The following is a 17,140-nucleotide window of genomic DNA, read 5'->3' on the forward strand; positions in this document are numbered from 1 at the left end:
ACAGCAAAAACCAAGCAGCAACAGAATTCTTACCAACAATAGACTTAATAATGGAAGCAGAAGAACAAGAGAAAGCCAACAGCAATTAAACGGGAATTCAAAGATGATACTTACTCTATATCCTTCTAAATCCCTCATCTGAATCTGCAGCAGAGAGAGATCTCTCAAAATCTGTAGATTATCTTTATCCAGTTTGAGTGCATTCCGGTAACACTTGATGGCTTCATCATATTTCTTATCAGAACGTTGCAAAAGACCATAAACGTGCCAACCTAATGCACGTTAAGGAAGTATATTCATCATTTTCACAAAGTAATTGCAGAGCATTTGTGTTACAGTTTGATGTGCTCCTTGCAGGTCCAGCACCCTTGTAAATTAAGTGTGATTAATGCAGGCAGACTTTACAGACACACATTACCATATTCAATGCTTCCAATTAAGCAGTAAGTCTCATTTTTAAATCTTCTGCTATGTCACATTTCATAAGAACTCCAAAACATTGTTATAAAACCAAAATGATTCCACAAGGCCCAGAGGAGTTATGCTTAGAGAGGTGTTGCTTAAAACATACTACTGCAATCACAGTAGGAACCCTTACTCCTAGAAATGTCTCACTCTAACAGTACAATTGGTGCACAAGTTTTCCTCCTGTGTCCTTCTGTAACCTCAAATCTCCATATTTTACTGTAAGGTAGAGACAAAGCTACACTTGATTAAATGACAAAAATAAATGTCTTTGTCACATTCTTGGCGTCACAGATTTCTACCAGTAGTGTAATGTTTCAACAGGTTTTCCAGAATAAACTGCTTGTGGGAGAAGATTCTGACTCCAGAGCATGAAGCCAACAACATAGATCATAACAATGCATTACACTGTGTTTTTACATCCATCTCCAAAAGTCACACTAAAAGAAAGATCACTTGACACTGCTCAGGGTGCTGGAATACCTCTCTGTGAAGATGGGCTGAGGGAGATGGAGTTGTTCAGCCTGGAGAAAAGAATGCTCTGGGGAGACCCAGCAGTGACCTTCCAGTATCTGAAGGGGACCTACAAGAAGGTTGGAGAGGGACTGTTCACAAGGACCTATTGTGATAGGGCAATGAGCATTTACCAGTTCTTTACCACAGGCATAGTGGAAAAATGGAACAGGTTGCCCAGGGAGGTAGTTGAGGTTTCTCATCCCTGGAGAAATCCAAGGTGAAGCTCAACAAAGCTCTGAGCAACCTGATCTAGCTGAGGATGTCCCTTGCTTACTGCAGGGACATGGGACTAGATGACCTTTAGAGGTCCCTTCTGACCCAAACCATTCTATGATTCTATGATCTACTTTGTGCTGCTCCAGGCTACTAGTAGCCCACTGAGGCAACATGTTCCACCTTAGTGTAGCTGAATTTGCTTTGATTTTCAAATTTGAAGTGACTCAGAAGTTGTCTCAAGAATCTCTCCCACGTGTCCCTGAAACAGCAAACCACAGCAAATCTTGGGCAGAGGTACATGCACCTTTCATCTACTTTGAATGAAGGTAACACAAATAACTCATAAGTGGTAATATCTAAAAATATTTAAGAGTTCTAATGCTGAACTGAAACATAAGCAAGTGTCCCCTGCAAAGATACAATAGCTTCTAAACTTTGCACCTCAAATAGTTGAGAAACCACATAGAAGAAATCCAATGGGATAACCAGGTCAAGCTAATCAAAGAAACCAAGTTCCCTCTTAGAAAGGCTCACATCTTGAAGTGAGGTCTAGATCCAATGATATAAAGCAAGGTTTGTAATTATCAAGAATAAAATATAAAAAATAAAAGACTACAATGAAAACACTTGTGAGAATTAATTGCCTGAAGGAAACTTTTAATACTGAAGCAAGAAACACTTTTGCATTTCTATGGGAACACCAAATCCTTTTCAACCCATTGAAGCACACAAAAATTCCCATATGCATCCTCGAGACTTCTAGGAGAGCAGCTATTGCCATCACCACAAAATAGGAAAGAGGGAAGATACAATTTTAGATACAGTTACAGCAGCTGGTCTATTATCACCTTTTTCTATAAATCCTGCATCACCTATTTTGAGTTCAAGTATTTAGGACATGGATCAAAGTGAAATGTAGTGTCTTCACATACCTGCCTCACTACTACTGGTATTTTAGATTCTTGCCCAGAGCAAGACAATTCAGTCCAAAAGAATCTATGTGCATTTTAACCATGTACTTAGACTAAGAGGATGCTTTCACCAATTTATCAGGCATCATTACCAATTCTGGATTCATTTGGTAACCTAGTTTAATCTTTCATAAATCATTCTTTACTAAGCAATTAAGTAATGAAAAGCATAAACCTATCCAGAAATAAGTGTTTACGACAGTCAAGACTGAGAAAAAAAAAAATTAACAGCTGACAGAAGCCAATAAAATAGGCTGTCACTAATTTATTAGAGCAGGCAGCTCTGGGCAGTCTTGTGTGGGTTCCTACAGTGTCCTCAGCATAACATGACCATATCCAAAATTTATTCTTGTCATAAGTGTAGATCTCTGACCACATCATTACACATGTAACAGGTCAGATTTTTTTTCTTAGTTTGACCAGAAAGCTTTTGGATTTCTATGCAATTTTACAGCCATTTTACCCCAAATCTCAATATACAGAACCAAAGATGAATTAAAATTTTTTATGCCCCCTTAAACAAGTCAGAACACTGAAGCGACCACCTATTTTTTACACATGCTCTACCAGGTGCTAAAAAACAAAACAACAAAAAACCCCCCCCAAAAAAACCCCTAATATTTGAAGGTGCTTTTGGTGTATTTTGTCATCACAGAAAAAAATAAAACATATATGTACTGCAGTTCCTTGAAACAAGCCACTGGATTAAGGAGACTTTAGGGGCTATTCCTTTCCTCTCTTTAAATCAAATGACAAGCATTAAGCTGGCACAAAGCAGGGAATATAAACAGTTTTTAAGAACTTCCCAAGCTCTGCTTCAGTAAAAACTAAGGCCTTCAAGCTTTTATCAGAACTTCACAGCCAGCCACGAGCCATTGCAAAGTATGTATAAAGAATCTTTATTACAAGGAAATATTCAGGTATTTTGGCAGTGACATTACGATAGCACATCAGGTGCTCATAAAGCATGGAAACAGTAATAGAGGTTTGCTATTTCTTTTGAATTTATCAAAAGGTGATGATAAAGTGCTGTGACAAACCTGATGCCCAGTCTGGAAGCAATTCATTATCAGCTAGCTTGTGCTCTCTAGAGAAGCAACTCAGAATAGAAAGATTACTCCAGGGGATTCTCTGCAGTGCTGTAGCAACACACTTGAATGCCAAAGAGTTGGAACACCTTTGCTTTGCCAGAGCCCATTCTATGGATACAACTTAAAACCAAACAACATTTGTGCCCAACAGGATTCATCTGAATTTACACTCTCTGAACTCAGAAAACAAAAATCCTTTTAGCCATCTTAGGGTAAATTTAACAAGACAGTAAAAAAAAATTATAAAAATCCACTAAAAATCTCTTTGACCACTCTCCCTCCAAATTAGATCTGAAAAACTACAGATTCCTTCAGCATTTTTAGGGAAGTCTTAAGGCAGTTTTAAGAGTCAAGACAAAATGCAGAGCAGGATCAGTGATGCTGATAAATCCCACTCTGGCATTTTGTTTATGAATCAGAATCATCCAAAACTCTCCACTAACTCATCCAAATTCTTTTCCTCCCTGATTTAACATGCAAGACTTTTTAAACAGATTAAAGTTGCTTTAGTATTTCTTAGGTATTCAACTCTTAATATAAGAAGGTATAAATTAACTTTGACTGTTCCATGGCATACCTCTAATTTAAACTCTGTTAACCTCCACATGCTCAGAGGTTTTTCCCAACCTCAGGCTCCTTGGGCATTTAACATAGGAATGGTGCAAAAAGCCACCCCTTTTTTGTCTTAACTAGAAGGCCATCACAAAGTGTTTCCTGTGATACTATATGATTTTTTTTTAAAATGTTAATTTAAATATTTCATGGCACAAAACTCAAATGCTTAAAAAGCAAGTAAGGCATTCTGAGCATATCCAAAGTAACATCTTATCTGTGGCATAAACAGAAGACAGCTCCCAAAGCCCTTGGGTAGCTGTTAAGTATTTCACAGGTACAAGCTTTCAGAAGACAAGCTTAGAAAAGAGTAGTAGTCATTAAGCCAGTGGACCTAAACAATTACCTTGAATTTGATGGCAAAATAGATATTTTGAGACTACCTCTAGATAGAATTTCTTCCCCTTCTTCAAGGGAAGAAAACTTTAGGAAAGCACAGATTTCACCAGCCATACCTATTGTTTGCAGAAAGCAGTCACAAATGGTCTCTCCTACAAGAAAAATATAAAAGGCATTTCTCAAAGATTCTGCAGAATTGTAAAAAAAGAAAATAAAACCTAATTTCAAGTATTTGATTAATAGTTAATACTGTACACACCTTAGATTGTTATAGAGACCACATTATGTTCTTAATTACGTACCCTGCCCACGGCAGAGAGGTTGGAGCAGGTGATCTCTAAAGGTCCCTTCCAACCTAAGCCATTCTATAATGATGATTAAAAAATGTGTACTGATGTAGCAACAAAATCATACACACAGAAGTGCAAAATGATCAGGTTTTGTATTACAAAGGATACAGACATGACTCTTGACATCATTACGAAGTCCTTTACGAACAAACTCGTAGGCTTCTTCCTTCTTCCCTAAGCAGTTCAAGGTCAGTCCCTTCATTGCGAGCGTCTCTGTAAGAAATACCAGATACTTCTGTTTCTGACTTTGCATATGCCAGTTTCACAGTGCAGATATCCTTTGAAGTTGTTACACAGTGAAGTTCCCTGTTACAGGATATATTTAGATCAAGACAGCAGCCTAGCACAGCTGAAGACAGATGGAAGTATTTCCTTTCTTTAAGCTGGTCTTAAAAAGATCACTGCAGAACATCAGACAGATGTGATCAAAGACGACACATTTTATTAATTCAAAAATACATTTAACTGGCTTTAAGGGAGGTATCAATAAGCTAAAGTTAAAAGAGATTATCAACATGTGCTAAAGTTCCAGGTAGGCAGAAAAAAAAATAAATCGTTAGGTTGTGTCCGTAAGAAACAGACTTCTGTCAGTCAGCTCCACAGGTTGATTACACAGCATTAATTAAGAGAAGCATATTTCCTGCTATAGTATTCTGAGAGTAAAAGACCTTCTCAAAGTAGCAGCATTTTGATCAACACTGAGTCACAAGACTCCAAATACTATGTTGGTATGACTATTGCTCTGGCTCTTTCCCTATTCTTCACCTAAAACTACAAAACAAGTTCTATTCAATGCATGTATTATGCCTGAAAGCTGTTCCAGATCCATATTTCATTCTTTTGCTAAGTAGCAGAGCACTTTATTTTGATCCCTGAAGATTCATCACATTCTCATCATAGCACTCTGGTTCTCCTCCAGTTGTAACCTTTTCCCCAGTATTAATGGCAATGGCTTTTCATCTCAAGGTCTACCATAAGAACAATCTGAAGTTTGATTGATAGACCTGTTAAGCATCATTTTCTGTGACTGCACATGTGAAGTAAGTGATGACCCAAAATGAGCCAAAGTTTTGTTTTTAAATTTACTGTCCTACATCCACACTGCAAGAATAAAGCCACAATACCTTCCCTATAGTATCAGGAAACTTGAAAAATAATACCCCTGCAGCTGGAAGGAGGGCAAGCTACTCCAACCTTCCCACACTGGGGAGATAGCTGGATTGCTGTGGCTGGACACCTTTTTGCCACCTTCTCACTAAATTTTCCAGATTCCTTGTCTCTGAAGCTAAGTGTGGCAACAGTGCAGGTTCCCATCAAATCATTTCATTGGCTTTGTTATGCTTCAGCTGTTTGTTCCACCAGGCTTTGCTCCCAAGCTTCAAAGCCATTAGTGGCTCAGAGCCCAAGCAGTACATGGCCTGCCAAGGCAGCTACTTGTCCTGGAAAAGTTGAAGAGGCAGCAAGAGCAGAAAAGACAGAGATGTATACTGAAATGCAATAAAAACACAAGTGCTAGTAGAGACAGATGTATTAGGTCAGAGCTGGACAAGCCACTCCAGCTTTGAAGCAACAACAAAAAAAAAAATGACCCTGTGCTTTTATCTCTAAGGAAGTAATGAAGACAACGAAGCAACAGCAGACACTGATGGAGGCATGAAGAGGATTAGGCTAACATTTTGCCAAGATCTGACAATGTCAATTGGCAAAACAGTTTTGTTGACACAGTACATGCACACTCTGTGTTAAGTTGCTTCAACAGCAGACAAACAAGAAAAATTCACTGGATCAGAAGAAAAGATTGGCAGAACCATGCAGCAAAAACCCTGCAATACAGTAACTTAGAGTCTCTATCTCATTGAGGAATGAATTGACAGATGTAAACAGAAGCAACATTTTGCTGTCTCATTTTCTGCAATATTTATCAAAACAGGATCTCCAGAACCTGTCTTTAGCTTTAAGTCTCAGCAGCAAAAGTTTTACATTTAAGTTTGCTCCTTCTGAGTAACAAGGTGGTAGGCAGTACAGAAAATGTAAGAGCATGAACTTGACTGAAAAAAGTAGTAAGATTTCTAATTCATTTAGAATACATTAAATTGATAGCCAAAAAAAAAAAAAGGCTGGGCTTGCTATTAAATAGGAATGTAAGAAAAACCCACACTAGCATTCTGACCCAGAAACCTAGAAAAGCAACTTATTTAGAAGCTTCACTTGAGTAAGCTTCCACCACATATTTTGGTCTTCATCACCACACAGGAGAGTTTGACTGAGCTAGAGTAGAAACTAGGTCTCAATGCACAAATACTGAAAATCCAGATTAATTATTCAGTCCTAATGACAGAATTATACTTAGCAACAGGATCCTTTCTTTCCCATTAGTATGGAAAAGACTGATTATACATTTAAGCTCACTCCATAAGAGAAAAAAAAAATAAATCTTAAGTCTGAAGTTACCTCCATGCTCAGCAAATTTTGGGTTAGAGAGGATCATCTTGCAGAACTTGAGTCCATTTTTGTACTGCTTTTGTTCATAACATTTCTGGAAAAAAAAAAGGTGGAATACTGTCATTGCAATGCATTTTACAAGAGAGAACCTTAACACACTATTACAAATGCACCAGTTCTTTCAGCAAGGTATGGTAATCAGACCATTGAAAAGCTGTAGCTGAATATGACTATTCGTGTTACACTGCCTTTTTTCAGCATTCAGAATGGTATCTGCCTTCATCTACATGCAGCCAATGCTTTACCTCATGGTCTCCTTTTTATAAAAATGTAGTAATTCCTTTTCAAAAGAAAGAGGAAAAGAAAGAAAACCCACTTCAGTTCATAAAGTCTTAAAATAAGAGGGCCCAGTTAGAAATCTTGACTCAAGAGAACTTCTGGTAAGAGTTAGCCTTAAAGAGCCTATACACTCCTCTTTCAACATCCCATTTCCCTGGCCTAGTGACCTCCCTGAATAAGTAATCTCAGACAAAACAGTTTCCTTGCTGCCAATGTAGACTTTTATAAGGATGAGAGAAACCATGAAGAAAGATAGATTACTATAACATCAAAAAAAAAAAAAAAAATCTACACATCTCTATCCAGGGAGGGAGAATTCACCTGGGTATTAAAAAAAACAATTCAAATATCTAATATCTAGCTAAATTCTAGCTGGAATAGTATATACCTAAGGACTACTTTTAAATTTATTTAGGGTACCATTGACCTTATCATCACTAGGGTAAATCAGCAAATAATGAAGTTCAATAGTGGGAACACAAGAAAAAAAAACAAAAAACCCACACATTTTCTTCAGCAGAAAGATATTACTTGATATTAGTAAGTCAGTAAGGTCTTGGTAATTAGTGTTCACTTTAAAATAAATTTTAACCCAGTAAAAGGCATGCCTGTATTGCTAACTATGAAAATCATTTAAGGTCATTTAAACTTCTTAACTTAAAGAAAAACAAACAAACCAGGCTTAACTTGGCAACGTTTTCATTTAATAAGGTGTATTGTGCTGCTGTAATTTAGTCTGCTGTTCTCAGGAGAAACTACATCACTGGTTATGTGCTTGAGTACTTTAACTGTCTCACACAGAGCACTCCCACCCCATTAATCTTCCAGGAGACGGGTAAAAAAAATCTATGTTAAATTAATGCTGGGTATAGTAACTCCTTTGCAGTAATAATACATCATTGCATTGCTTGCCAGGGTACAAGCAATAGAGAAATGTGCCAATACTCACTCTTGGGTAATGGCTAAGGTGCCAAAACAAGGGTCCTCCTCCAGCCTGTGGGAAAGGCCTTAAGTGCAGACAGTTTTTAAGTCTTTGTTGCCTGAAACTCAAGACACCTGCAGTTAACCATGATTAAGTGGAGACTAAATCATGGAATAATTTAGGTCAGCAGTAACCCTTGGAGGTCACCTAAATCACCCCTCAAAACAAAGGAAAACCAACCTTGATATTAGATAGGTTGCTCTGCCTGGCTGACTTCTGGCAGGACTGCCAGGGAGTTGTCACCAGAGGCAAAGAGCATGGCAGTCATCATTTAAACAACAGCAATAAAAAGACTTGGAGAACTTTAAACTGATAGGTAGTTTCCACATCTTCAACTGAGTTCCCTCTAGGGAAAGGTCAAACTTTCCCATTCATCTGTTTTTTTCTTTCTTAACATAAGATGCTTAGTATTATTTTTAAATAATCATAAGAAAATACCAACAATGCTCTAAGTATGTTTTCTAAATTTATTTAGGTATGCCTAAAAAAAATTAAAATTGCAGGAGAGTGAACATTGATCCATGATTATACAGTTCTTGCAGTGCTGAGTGAAAGCTGAAATACACAGCAATGCTTAAGCACAGAACAGAAGCTATTTGAGCCAAGTGTGAACTTAAAATAGATTAAGTATTTGAGGGAGTCATATTTTGTAGCCTTGTTCTGACATTTTTATGCTAGAGAGCTCAATCTCAGGCCTGGAGTAAGAACTGAACTTGGATAATTATAGACAAATTTGAGATTTGGCCACAACAACCCCATGCAGCACTACAGGCTGCGCACAGAGTGGTTGGAGAGCAGCCAGACAGAGAGGGACCTGGGAGTCTGGATTGCCAGGAAGCTGAACATGAGCCAGCAGTGTGCCCAGGTGGCCAAGAAGGCCAATGGCATCCTGGCCTGTATCAGGAACAGCGTGGCCAGCAGGTCCAAGGAAGGGATTCTGCCTCTGTACTCAGCCCTGGTGAGGCCACACCTCGAGTACTGTGTCCAGTTCTGGGCCCCTCAGTTCAGGAAGGACATCGAGGTCCTGGAGCAGGTCCAAAGGAGGGCAACCAGGCTGGTGAAGGGACTCGAGCACAGATCCTATGAGGAGAGGCTGAGGGAGCTGGGGCTGTTCAGCCTGGAGAAGAGGAGGCTCAGAGGAGACCTCATCACTCTCTACAACTCCCTGAAAGGAGGGGGTAGCCAGGGGGGGGGTTGGTCTCTTTTCCCAGGCAACTCTCAGCAAGACAAGAGGGCACGGTCTCAAGTTGTGCCGGGGGAGGTTTAGGTTGGATATTAGAAAGAATTTCTTTACTGAGAGGGTGATGAAGCATTGGAATGGGCTGCCCCAAGAAGTAGTGGATTCTCCACCCCTGGGGATATTTAAAAAGAGACTGGATGTGGCACTCAGTGCCATGGGCTGGTAACTGCAGCAGTAGTGGATCAAGGGTTGGACTTGATGATCTCTGAGGTCCCTTCCAACCCAGCCGATTCTATGATTTCTGTAGGACAAACAAGATCACATTTCCCAAAGGCAACAGATGGATGGAAGAGAGAAGTCAGTGCTCTCCAGAGAGAAGCACAAGTTCAACACTCACAGTTGTTTGGCTTGCTGATAGACAGCCAGCAGACTTCTGCTTGTCAGTGAACAGGTCAGGCTGCAAACCAGAGAAGCCACAGCATTTCTTGCCCAGCCGCTAGTTTCTAGCCAAGCAGACTGCTCTCAAACTTGTGTGTCCAAACACTGGGAGGGATCACACCATGCTCCACCTGTCTCTTGTTTGCAGGGGACTGGGGTTTGATGCTGTAGGATATCACCTCACTCTGTAGTGCAGATGGAAATTTCATAGTTGAGAAACCTGATGTCTCAATATGTATTCTCAAGTTTTGTACTAATCAGGACAAACATAGCTCAAATGCACTCATTAGCATCTGCCCCACTGCACTGCTTTAGTGTATTAGAAGCTCAAGTTAATATGCTGGGTTGGGGTTTTTTTGTTTTGTTTTTTAAGAGCCTTATCTGTTGTGTTTGATGTAAGGCTCCCCATCACTGTTTTATGGCAATAATTTCCTGCTAAAACTAAAGCCAAATTGCCAATGTTTACATGCCTGAAACCTCAAAGGGAGATTCTGGCAAGGCCAAAATGATATCCAGAAACTCTGCTACCAGATGTTCCTGGAAGGATGTTACCTCCTCTGGCAAACATTTCATCCTGGTTTATTCCCCTTTTCAGCACTATCTCAAAGATATAATCTACTTGTAGATTTTACTATACAAACAAGATAAGACATTTTCTGCACTTTCAGATAGGTATCAGGTGCATCTACCCAGAGGTGAAACAGGCTCAGCATCTTGGAAGCTATAATAAGTATAAAGGTTAAAAATACTGGTAACAGGGCTACAACCAAGAGTAAGAGACCAATCCTGTAATACATTGCTGAGCAGCTTCTACTTAAGGAACTGCCATTCACAGATTCTCATTTCTCCTGTGTCTACTAAATATCACCACTAAACATCAACATAATCAGTAACCTGAATACCTCCCTAACATTACCTATTATTCAGGACAAATTTTATCACTATTCAATCACATTTCAATCGCATGTGCTATTCACATGCAAATTATGTTTTAAGTATCTGCAACATCAGGTTAGTAAGGGGATGATTCTAAAGGCTGCAGCTCCCTAGACAAAGCATTTACCACTTAAAAAAGGTCTTGTATTGAGAGAACAGCTACATTTTTCATATACCGAAAACAGTTTAATACACAGACTGGCAATTTTATGGCTGAAAAATCTTTCATTATGGCTCTCAGACATTAACAATCACTTCTAAGAAGCTATTTATGAAAAAAAATCTCAACGACTTACATCAAGAGACTGCAGTTGCAGCAACTAATTCCCTTCCTCACTCCCTGTCCCTAGTGCCTCCAAATGTACTGAAATGACAAGATAATATTTCATAAACCATTTTCATGCAAAGGCCAAATAAAATGTTAGCATCACATTCAAAGAACGGGTAAAGGTATCACATCAAACCAAATAACTGCTAAGCCCAGCAACTTGGATTTGTTGATCAACTTAACTGCTTTAATAGTTCTAAGCTGTTTAAGATGGTTTGTGACCAACAGAGCTGCAGCTAAGTAGTTCAATCCACATGAGACACACTGACCAGTCTCATGGTGAGCATGTGCTATTTTCTTTAATAACAATATTGCAATTTGAAGGTTGGTTTTGTTGTTTCTTGACATCTTGTCAGACACCAGATTCAAACCACTGCCAGCACTTTAACACTACTCTCAGATCCCACCTGTGCAGCCCATGTTCTTTGCACATTCTCTGCAGCACATCAATATGCTGCCTCTCTTGAAATACACTGGACCAAACCCATCAAAAGGAAAAATAAGCATTTCAACTGATTTAACTATTTCTAAGTACCTGAGAAAAAACCTACTTCAAGCCTTACTTAAGTATATTTGCATTCCTGCTACTGTGCTTCCATATAATCCTGCTTCTGGACCCTCAGCACTTAACAAAGTTTCAATATTCTTGCCTGGTAGCTTCTCTCATGCTGCTAATATTTTGGCACAAAAACTAGGGGGTTTTGGCAACACTTACAAGTCATCAAAATAAAATTTTAATCTCATGTTCTCAGTGCTTGTATCTTCAGTTTTTTCAACTGTCTGCAATATAACACTGATGGGAGGACTGGGTAAAAAAATAACCCAAGAGTTAAAATGTGGAACACCAGAGCCTAGAAAAAAGACCTGGCTTACCCACCAAGCTCCACAGAGAGAGTGCTGTAAGTCAGCTGTGCAGGAAATCTGTCCAAGCCACAATGTGCAATAAAGCCACAAGCTCAGTAAAGTACAACACCCTCAGAGTTATCATTGACTCCAATTCTGATAAGCAACTTTCCCCGTGAGCTGACAAGTATTTAGAGGCTGTTCAGATTATTAATATACATGTCTGACCAAACCAGGCACAATCAATAAAGGAACATCAGCATACTGTCAATATTCTTCACTGGCATTTAACACTTGGACCTTCTAAAAGGCCTTCCTTGCTTTATTGCACAAAGTTATCTGCATCTAAAAGAATCTATACCCTCAAAGCAGTCGATGAGATGAGATCTAAGTAGCTTGGTCACATTTTAGGCAGAACACAGCATATACTGTTCCTATCCAAATAATAATTACCAAATCACTCACCAGCTTGATACCTGACACAACCTTATTTGAATGATACATGACTAAGTTCCATGAGTTCCACATTTGTGTTGGAAATGTTCCTTGTATCATAAAATATTTAAAACTTTAAAATACTGAAATAAGAAAAGAAGGCATCATGATACCATTAAATTTCAGGGTCAGATTAGGAACTCTGCATGAGATTCCCCAAACAGCAACTCTCTCTTCACACCAAACTCACTCATGTTTGAGAGAACGAGCAAAAATATCACTGGATAGAGTTTCAGCTCACAGGAAAAAGTTCATTACCACTTTCCCACACTCCATGTCTTAGATTTCTTGTCCCAAGATGAACCTTTTCAGAGTATCAATGTATTCTTCTATCCTTTCCTCCAAGCTCTCCTGGTATTTTGTGTAAGCATGGCCACCCTTGCCCTCTGGCTGGTAAGAGTGGTTAACCTCATCAGCTGAAATAAAAAGACAAGCCAGCTTCAGCCTTGCTTGCTTCAGCTGACAGGACACACTTCTTCCCCAGGCCTGGAGGCTTGGAAATGCAGAACAGTGCTGCATTAGATCACAGACAGTGGCATTCAACAGAACAAACAGCCAACATTATATGGTGGTAACATTTTGATCAAAGTAGTGGTGTCACAGTAATACCTAAGTTTTCACTATCATGACTCTGTGTACACCACCACTTTTTTCCTTTAAGCAGCTTTTTTTCTGTAAAGTTCAAATCCACAGAATAACAAAACATATGTCCACCCACATTCTGTACAATAAGAGATGTAATTACTGCAGCTGCATCCTGTATTGATGAGACAATAACATTTATATTGTATTTATGATCAGAAAGAGCATGTGACAGAAGAACATCGTTGCAAAATTTGAAAGATACATTTTCACAGCCCCATAAACTACACCTCTTTTAGAGGGGGAAGCTAGTTATTAAAAAGCTTGCCCTAAACCTAAGACCTAGTCCAATTCTGTGCACACACGCCCAATACAACTTGAACCCCTAGAATATCCTTTGCTTCAGAGGGACAGAAACAAAACATGTAGCAGAAAGAGCTCTTGCTTACAAGTACTTGGCACCTTTGACTTCTTCACTACTCAGATTTCTCTACTGTTTATGAACATGCATCTACAAAGCAGAAACCATAAGACTACACCAGACATTAGACTAGTCATGAACCTGTCATACATTTTGAGCTACTTCTGAATCCACACTTTATGTAGAAGTACTGAAGAGACCCATCTGCTACATCTCCTGGAATGAAACTGCAATTTGCCCAGGAAGAACTCAAGCTGAGCAGGTGCTCCACAAGCTCATGGAACTGCATCTGTGAGCAGTTCAGCAAATTAAACTATCATCAGCACTGTTTCATGACACCTGATAAACACACAACTATAAATCTCGGGCTTTAAAAAAAGGTATGCTTATATTTAGACATTTTAAAGCAAGTTCAAGGCATTTATTGATGCCTAAAAATGCCAATGTTATCACAACGTTCCAGAGAAAATTTCAGTGACTCAGACAAAAAGGTTGCTTGAATCATAACAGATCAGACCCATGTGTTGCAGGTCACCAAAAGCAAGATAGAAATGGCAGATGCATAATGGAGAAGCTTTACTGCAGTTCTCTCCAGAACCTTCTTAGCTTCCAGTTATTTGTGCCTCACCAATCCTCCGAGACAGTCTCCTTCATACACCAAGATTTAAAAAAAAAAAAAAAAAAAAAAAAAAAGAGGCTTCCCCAGGACATACACTCTGGAATGCCTAAAACTTTTCACAGATATTACATCTTGCAGCAAAGGGCCTCACAACCTTTTTGTTAAGATCTTTTTGTTTAGAACCTGCTATTTTGCAGCCACCATTTCTACAGAAACAAAAACTAGGCATTGATAGCTTTACAACAGACAAGTCCCTACTTCTCCAGATTGTTCATAATTTCAGAGTCTTGTATTAAGTTTTCTCCTTCAAGAAGGTCATTTCCTAATTACATCCACCAGAGGAGGAGGCTGGGGGGACAGTGGCAAGAGGGAAAAAGCAGCACACAAAGCATTGCAAATGTAGGCTTGCAATGCATTTGAGCATTAGCGAAACAGCATTTTTCTTTTCACAGGATTCATCAGCTTTCAACTACAGTATAAGGAAACTGTTAACAGAACCTCAAAAATCCCTTAAACTCTCAAATCTTCCAAGCAATCCAGCTCACAGCCCATCTGAGGTCTACATTAAATTAGAATTTCCAAGTCAAATATTCATCTACAATTTTACTTGCTATGACTCAACCTACTCCAAAAATATGCATGTTTTCAGATGGCCTTCACTTCTTGTGCCATGAGTAGTTTGGTACAACTGAACTGTTCTTTCTACTCACCACTTATTCTGTTCAATATTAACTGCAGGCAATTAAGAAAAAGTTCCAGCACAAAACACAATGGGACTTAATTCTGAAAAGTTATCATTTATTCACACAGGAACTTTCCTTAAACAAAAAGGCTCAGGGTGAATAAACAACCAGGACCATTCCATGGAAACTTGCTTTATGAGCCTTTCATGATGACATTTAAAAGCTCATTTTTTTAAATGACAACAGGAGTATTTGGGATAAAGTCTCTTCCAAATCACACTCTCTCAGATCAATGAGAAATGTGGAGCATGATTTTCCCTTATGAAACTCTTACTGACTCTTAGCATTAGTCTATTACCTGTCTTCTGCAGTTCTTTCTGGTTGGTAGTTTGCAGGTGCCCCTTCATAGCAGCACCATTAAAAACTACACCACAAATTAGTCTTATTAGTTATACCAGAATATTTTTTTACTGACAGCTCTATGCTCCTACCTTTAAAGGAAGAAAGCTCCAAACATCCACTACTCCAGTAACAGATTACAGTGGCTACCTCAGCTATGCTCCTCATCTCATTTGGGAGGTAAAAATTCACATCACATCTGGTATCTTCCCAATTACTGAGTTTAATGGTTTGGTAACTTCCCCACATCATTACTAGGAGACCAACTATTTATTTGCATGCTTATAATCTGGTAAATAAAATTTGAAACCTTTTATATTTTAATTGGTAAGAATTAATTTAATTAACTCCCACAAACACTTGCATCTTTATCTTTTATCACAGGAGAAATCTCTTATTATTGTCATTGTCAGAGAACAAAAAGGATGCTATAGAGACAGATACCTGAACAAAAAGGATGTTCCTCAGAGACAGGGCCATTCACATAATTTCTAAGATTTCCTCACTCATAAAGAGGAAGATACATGCCTGGATCAACTAAGTAGCAACAAGTCACTGCTACAAAGGAGTAATTTGCAGACTTGTATTTAATTGAAGTCAAACAAGACTAAACTGGTCTCAGAGTACTGCCTCATATCTGAGGAGGCACCAGGAATTAGCTCTCTCACAACAGGATGACACACACACAGGCTGGCCCTTCCTCAAGGGAAACACATTTGCAATTAAAAGGGCAAACCTTACTTTATGCAACAATAGTTGTGATTTAGTAAGAAATCAAAGGATTAATTATTAAAAGGCACACTACTATCCACAGTTGTATCATGCATGAAAGAAGCAGTAGACAATGCTCTACACTGTGTGACACTGGGCAGACACCAATAGCTATTATGAGATACTGAACATTTCTTAAAAACAATCTGGCAAGTAAGCCAATGAAAGTATGACAACACTGCTCTGGCTTTCTTCTAAAGAATTCATAAGGACTACTACCATGGCCTGTCCAGGCAAAGGTCATTTGATTCTATGAAGTCAAAGCTTAAAATTAATTTTAAGATGAGACAGTTTATAATCTGATTTCTCAGGTGAAGAGAAGAAAAAAAGTCAAAGCTGCTTAAACTGAAATATACTTTGAAGGCAAACTTAAAACTGTTTTAAATACACAAAGGATCTGACTAAGCCTACTACCAGTGAACATCAAATACACATTACCAAACTCCAATGTTAACAAGAAGCATTTATAAGTTACCATGTGCACATGTTTATTTTAGATTGCATCTGCCCTATTCATTTAAAAAGTCACATGAGCTGGAGATAGATTTTAAGAGGCAATACCCACACCAGTAATCCTGCATGATTTCTTCTTTATATACTTTTTTCTTTCCGTAAAGAGGGATCCAGGAAGCCTTCAAAGACTTCCTCCACAACTTCTGTGAGACTCCAAAGTAAAAAAGAACTTGAAGTTAGTCACACACCCCCAAAGCAACATCACACTGTAAGCACCACCGGAGCTTTCAGGGAAAGAGCACCAACTAGTCTGAGAAACAGCCCTTGCAGAAGAGAAGTAGTAAAGCTTAAGAAAAAAGACAAAACAAAACCAACCTGGAAGTGAGCACAGTGAGAGAAAAGAGCTCTAGCCCTACATTACAGTCTCTAGCACTACATTACAGTAGTAGAGCAATTCAAACCTATGCTGCAATACTTGTAGCTCCCTAATCACATCCCAGCCAGTTTTAGGTCAGCTTGTTCAAGTACTGCCAAGAATGCAGGGACACCAATTGATGTGGCTTAAAGACTATTTACTCAGCTTCTTGATCAGACTTCACAGCTCTACACAGAGCTCCATGAGGCCACACTAGTTGAGGCAGCTCCATAAGCTCAGTTTGCTGTTACATG

General features: G+C 38.8%; 1 protein-coding gene across 3 annotated transcripts in view; it reads right to left on the minus strand.

Annotated features, from left to right (window-relative positions):
* The window catches only part of NAA16 (N-alpha-acetyltransferase 16, NatA auxiliary subunit), a 67,338-nt gene that overhangs the window by 47,692 nt on the left and 2,506 nt on the right, over positions 1–17,140 (minus strand). For all 3 annotated transcript variants that reach the window (XR_011725167.1, XR_011725168.1, XM_071740256.1), the window contains exons 2-4: positions 7,012–7,096; positions 4,669–4,773; positions 115–272 (exon numbers count right to left, since the gene is read on the minus strand). Coding sequence is in view for 1 of the 3 variants with exons in the window: in XM_071740256.1 (XP_071596357.1) it covers positions 115–272; positions 4,669–4,773; positions 7,012–7,096 (348 nt within the window). In the remaining 2 variants the exon portion in view is untranslated. The remainder of the gene's footprint in view (positions 1–114; positions 273–4,668; positions 4,774–7,011; positions 7,097–17,140) is intronic.

The sequence above is a fragment of the Heliangelus exortis genome, chromosome 1 (assembly GCF_036169615.1).
Source record: "Heliangelus exortis chromosome 1, bHelExo1.hap1, whole genome shotgun sequence".
Classification (NCBI taxonomy): domain Eukaryota; kingdom Metazoa; phylum Chordata; class Aves; order Apodiformes; family Trochilidae; genus Heliangelus; species Heliangelus exortis.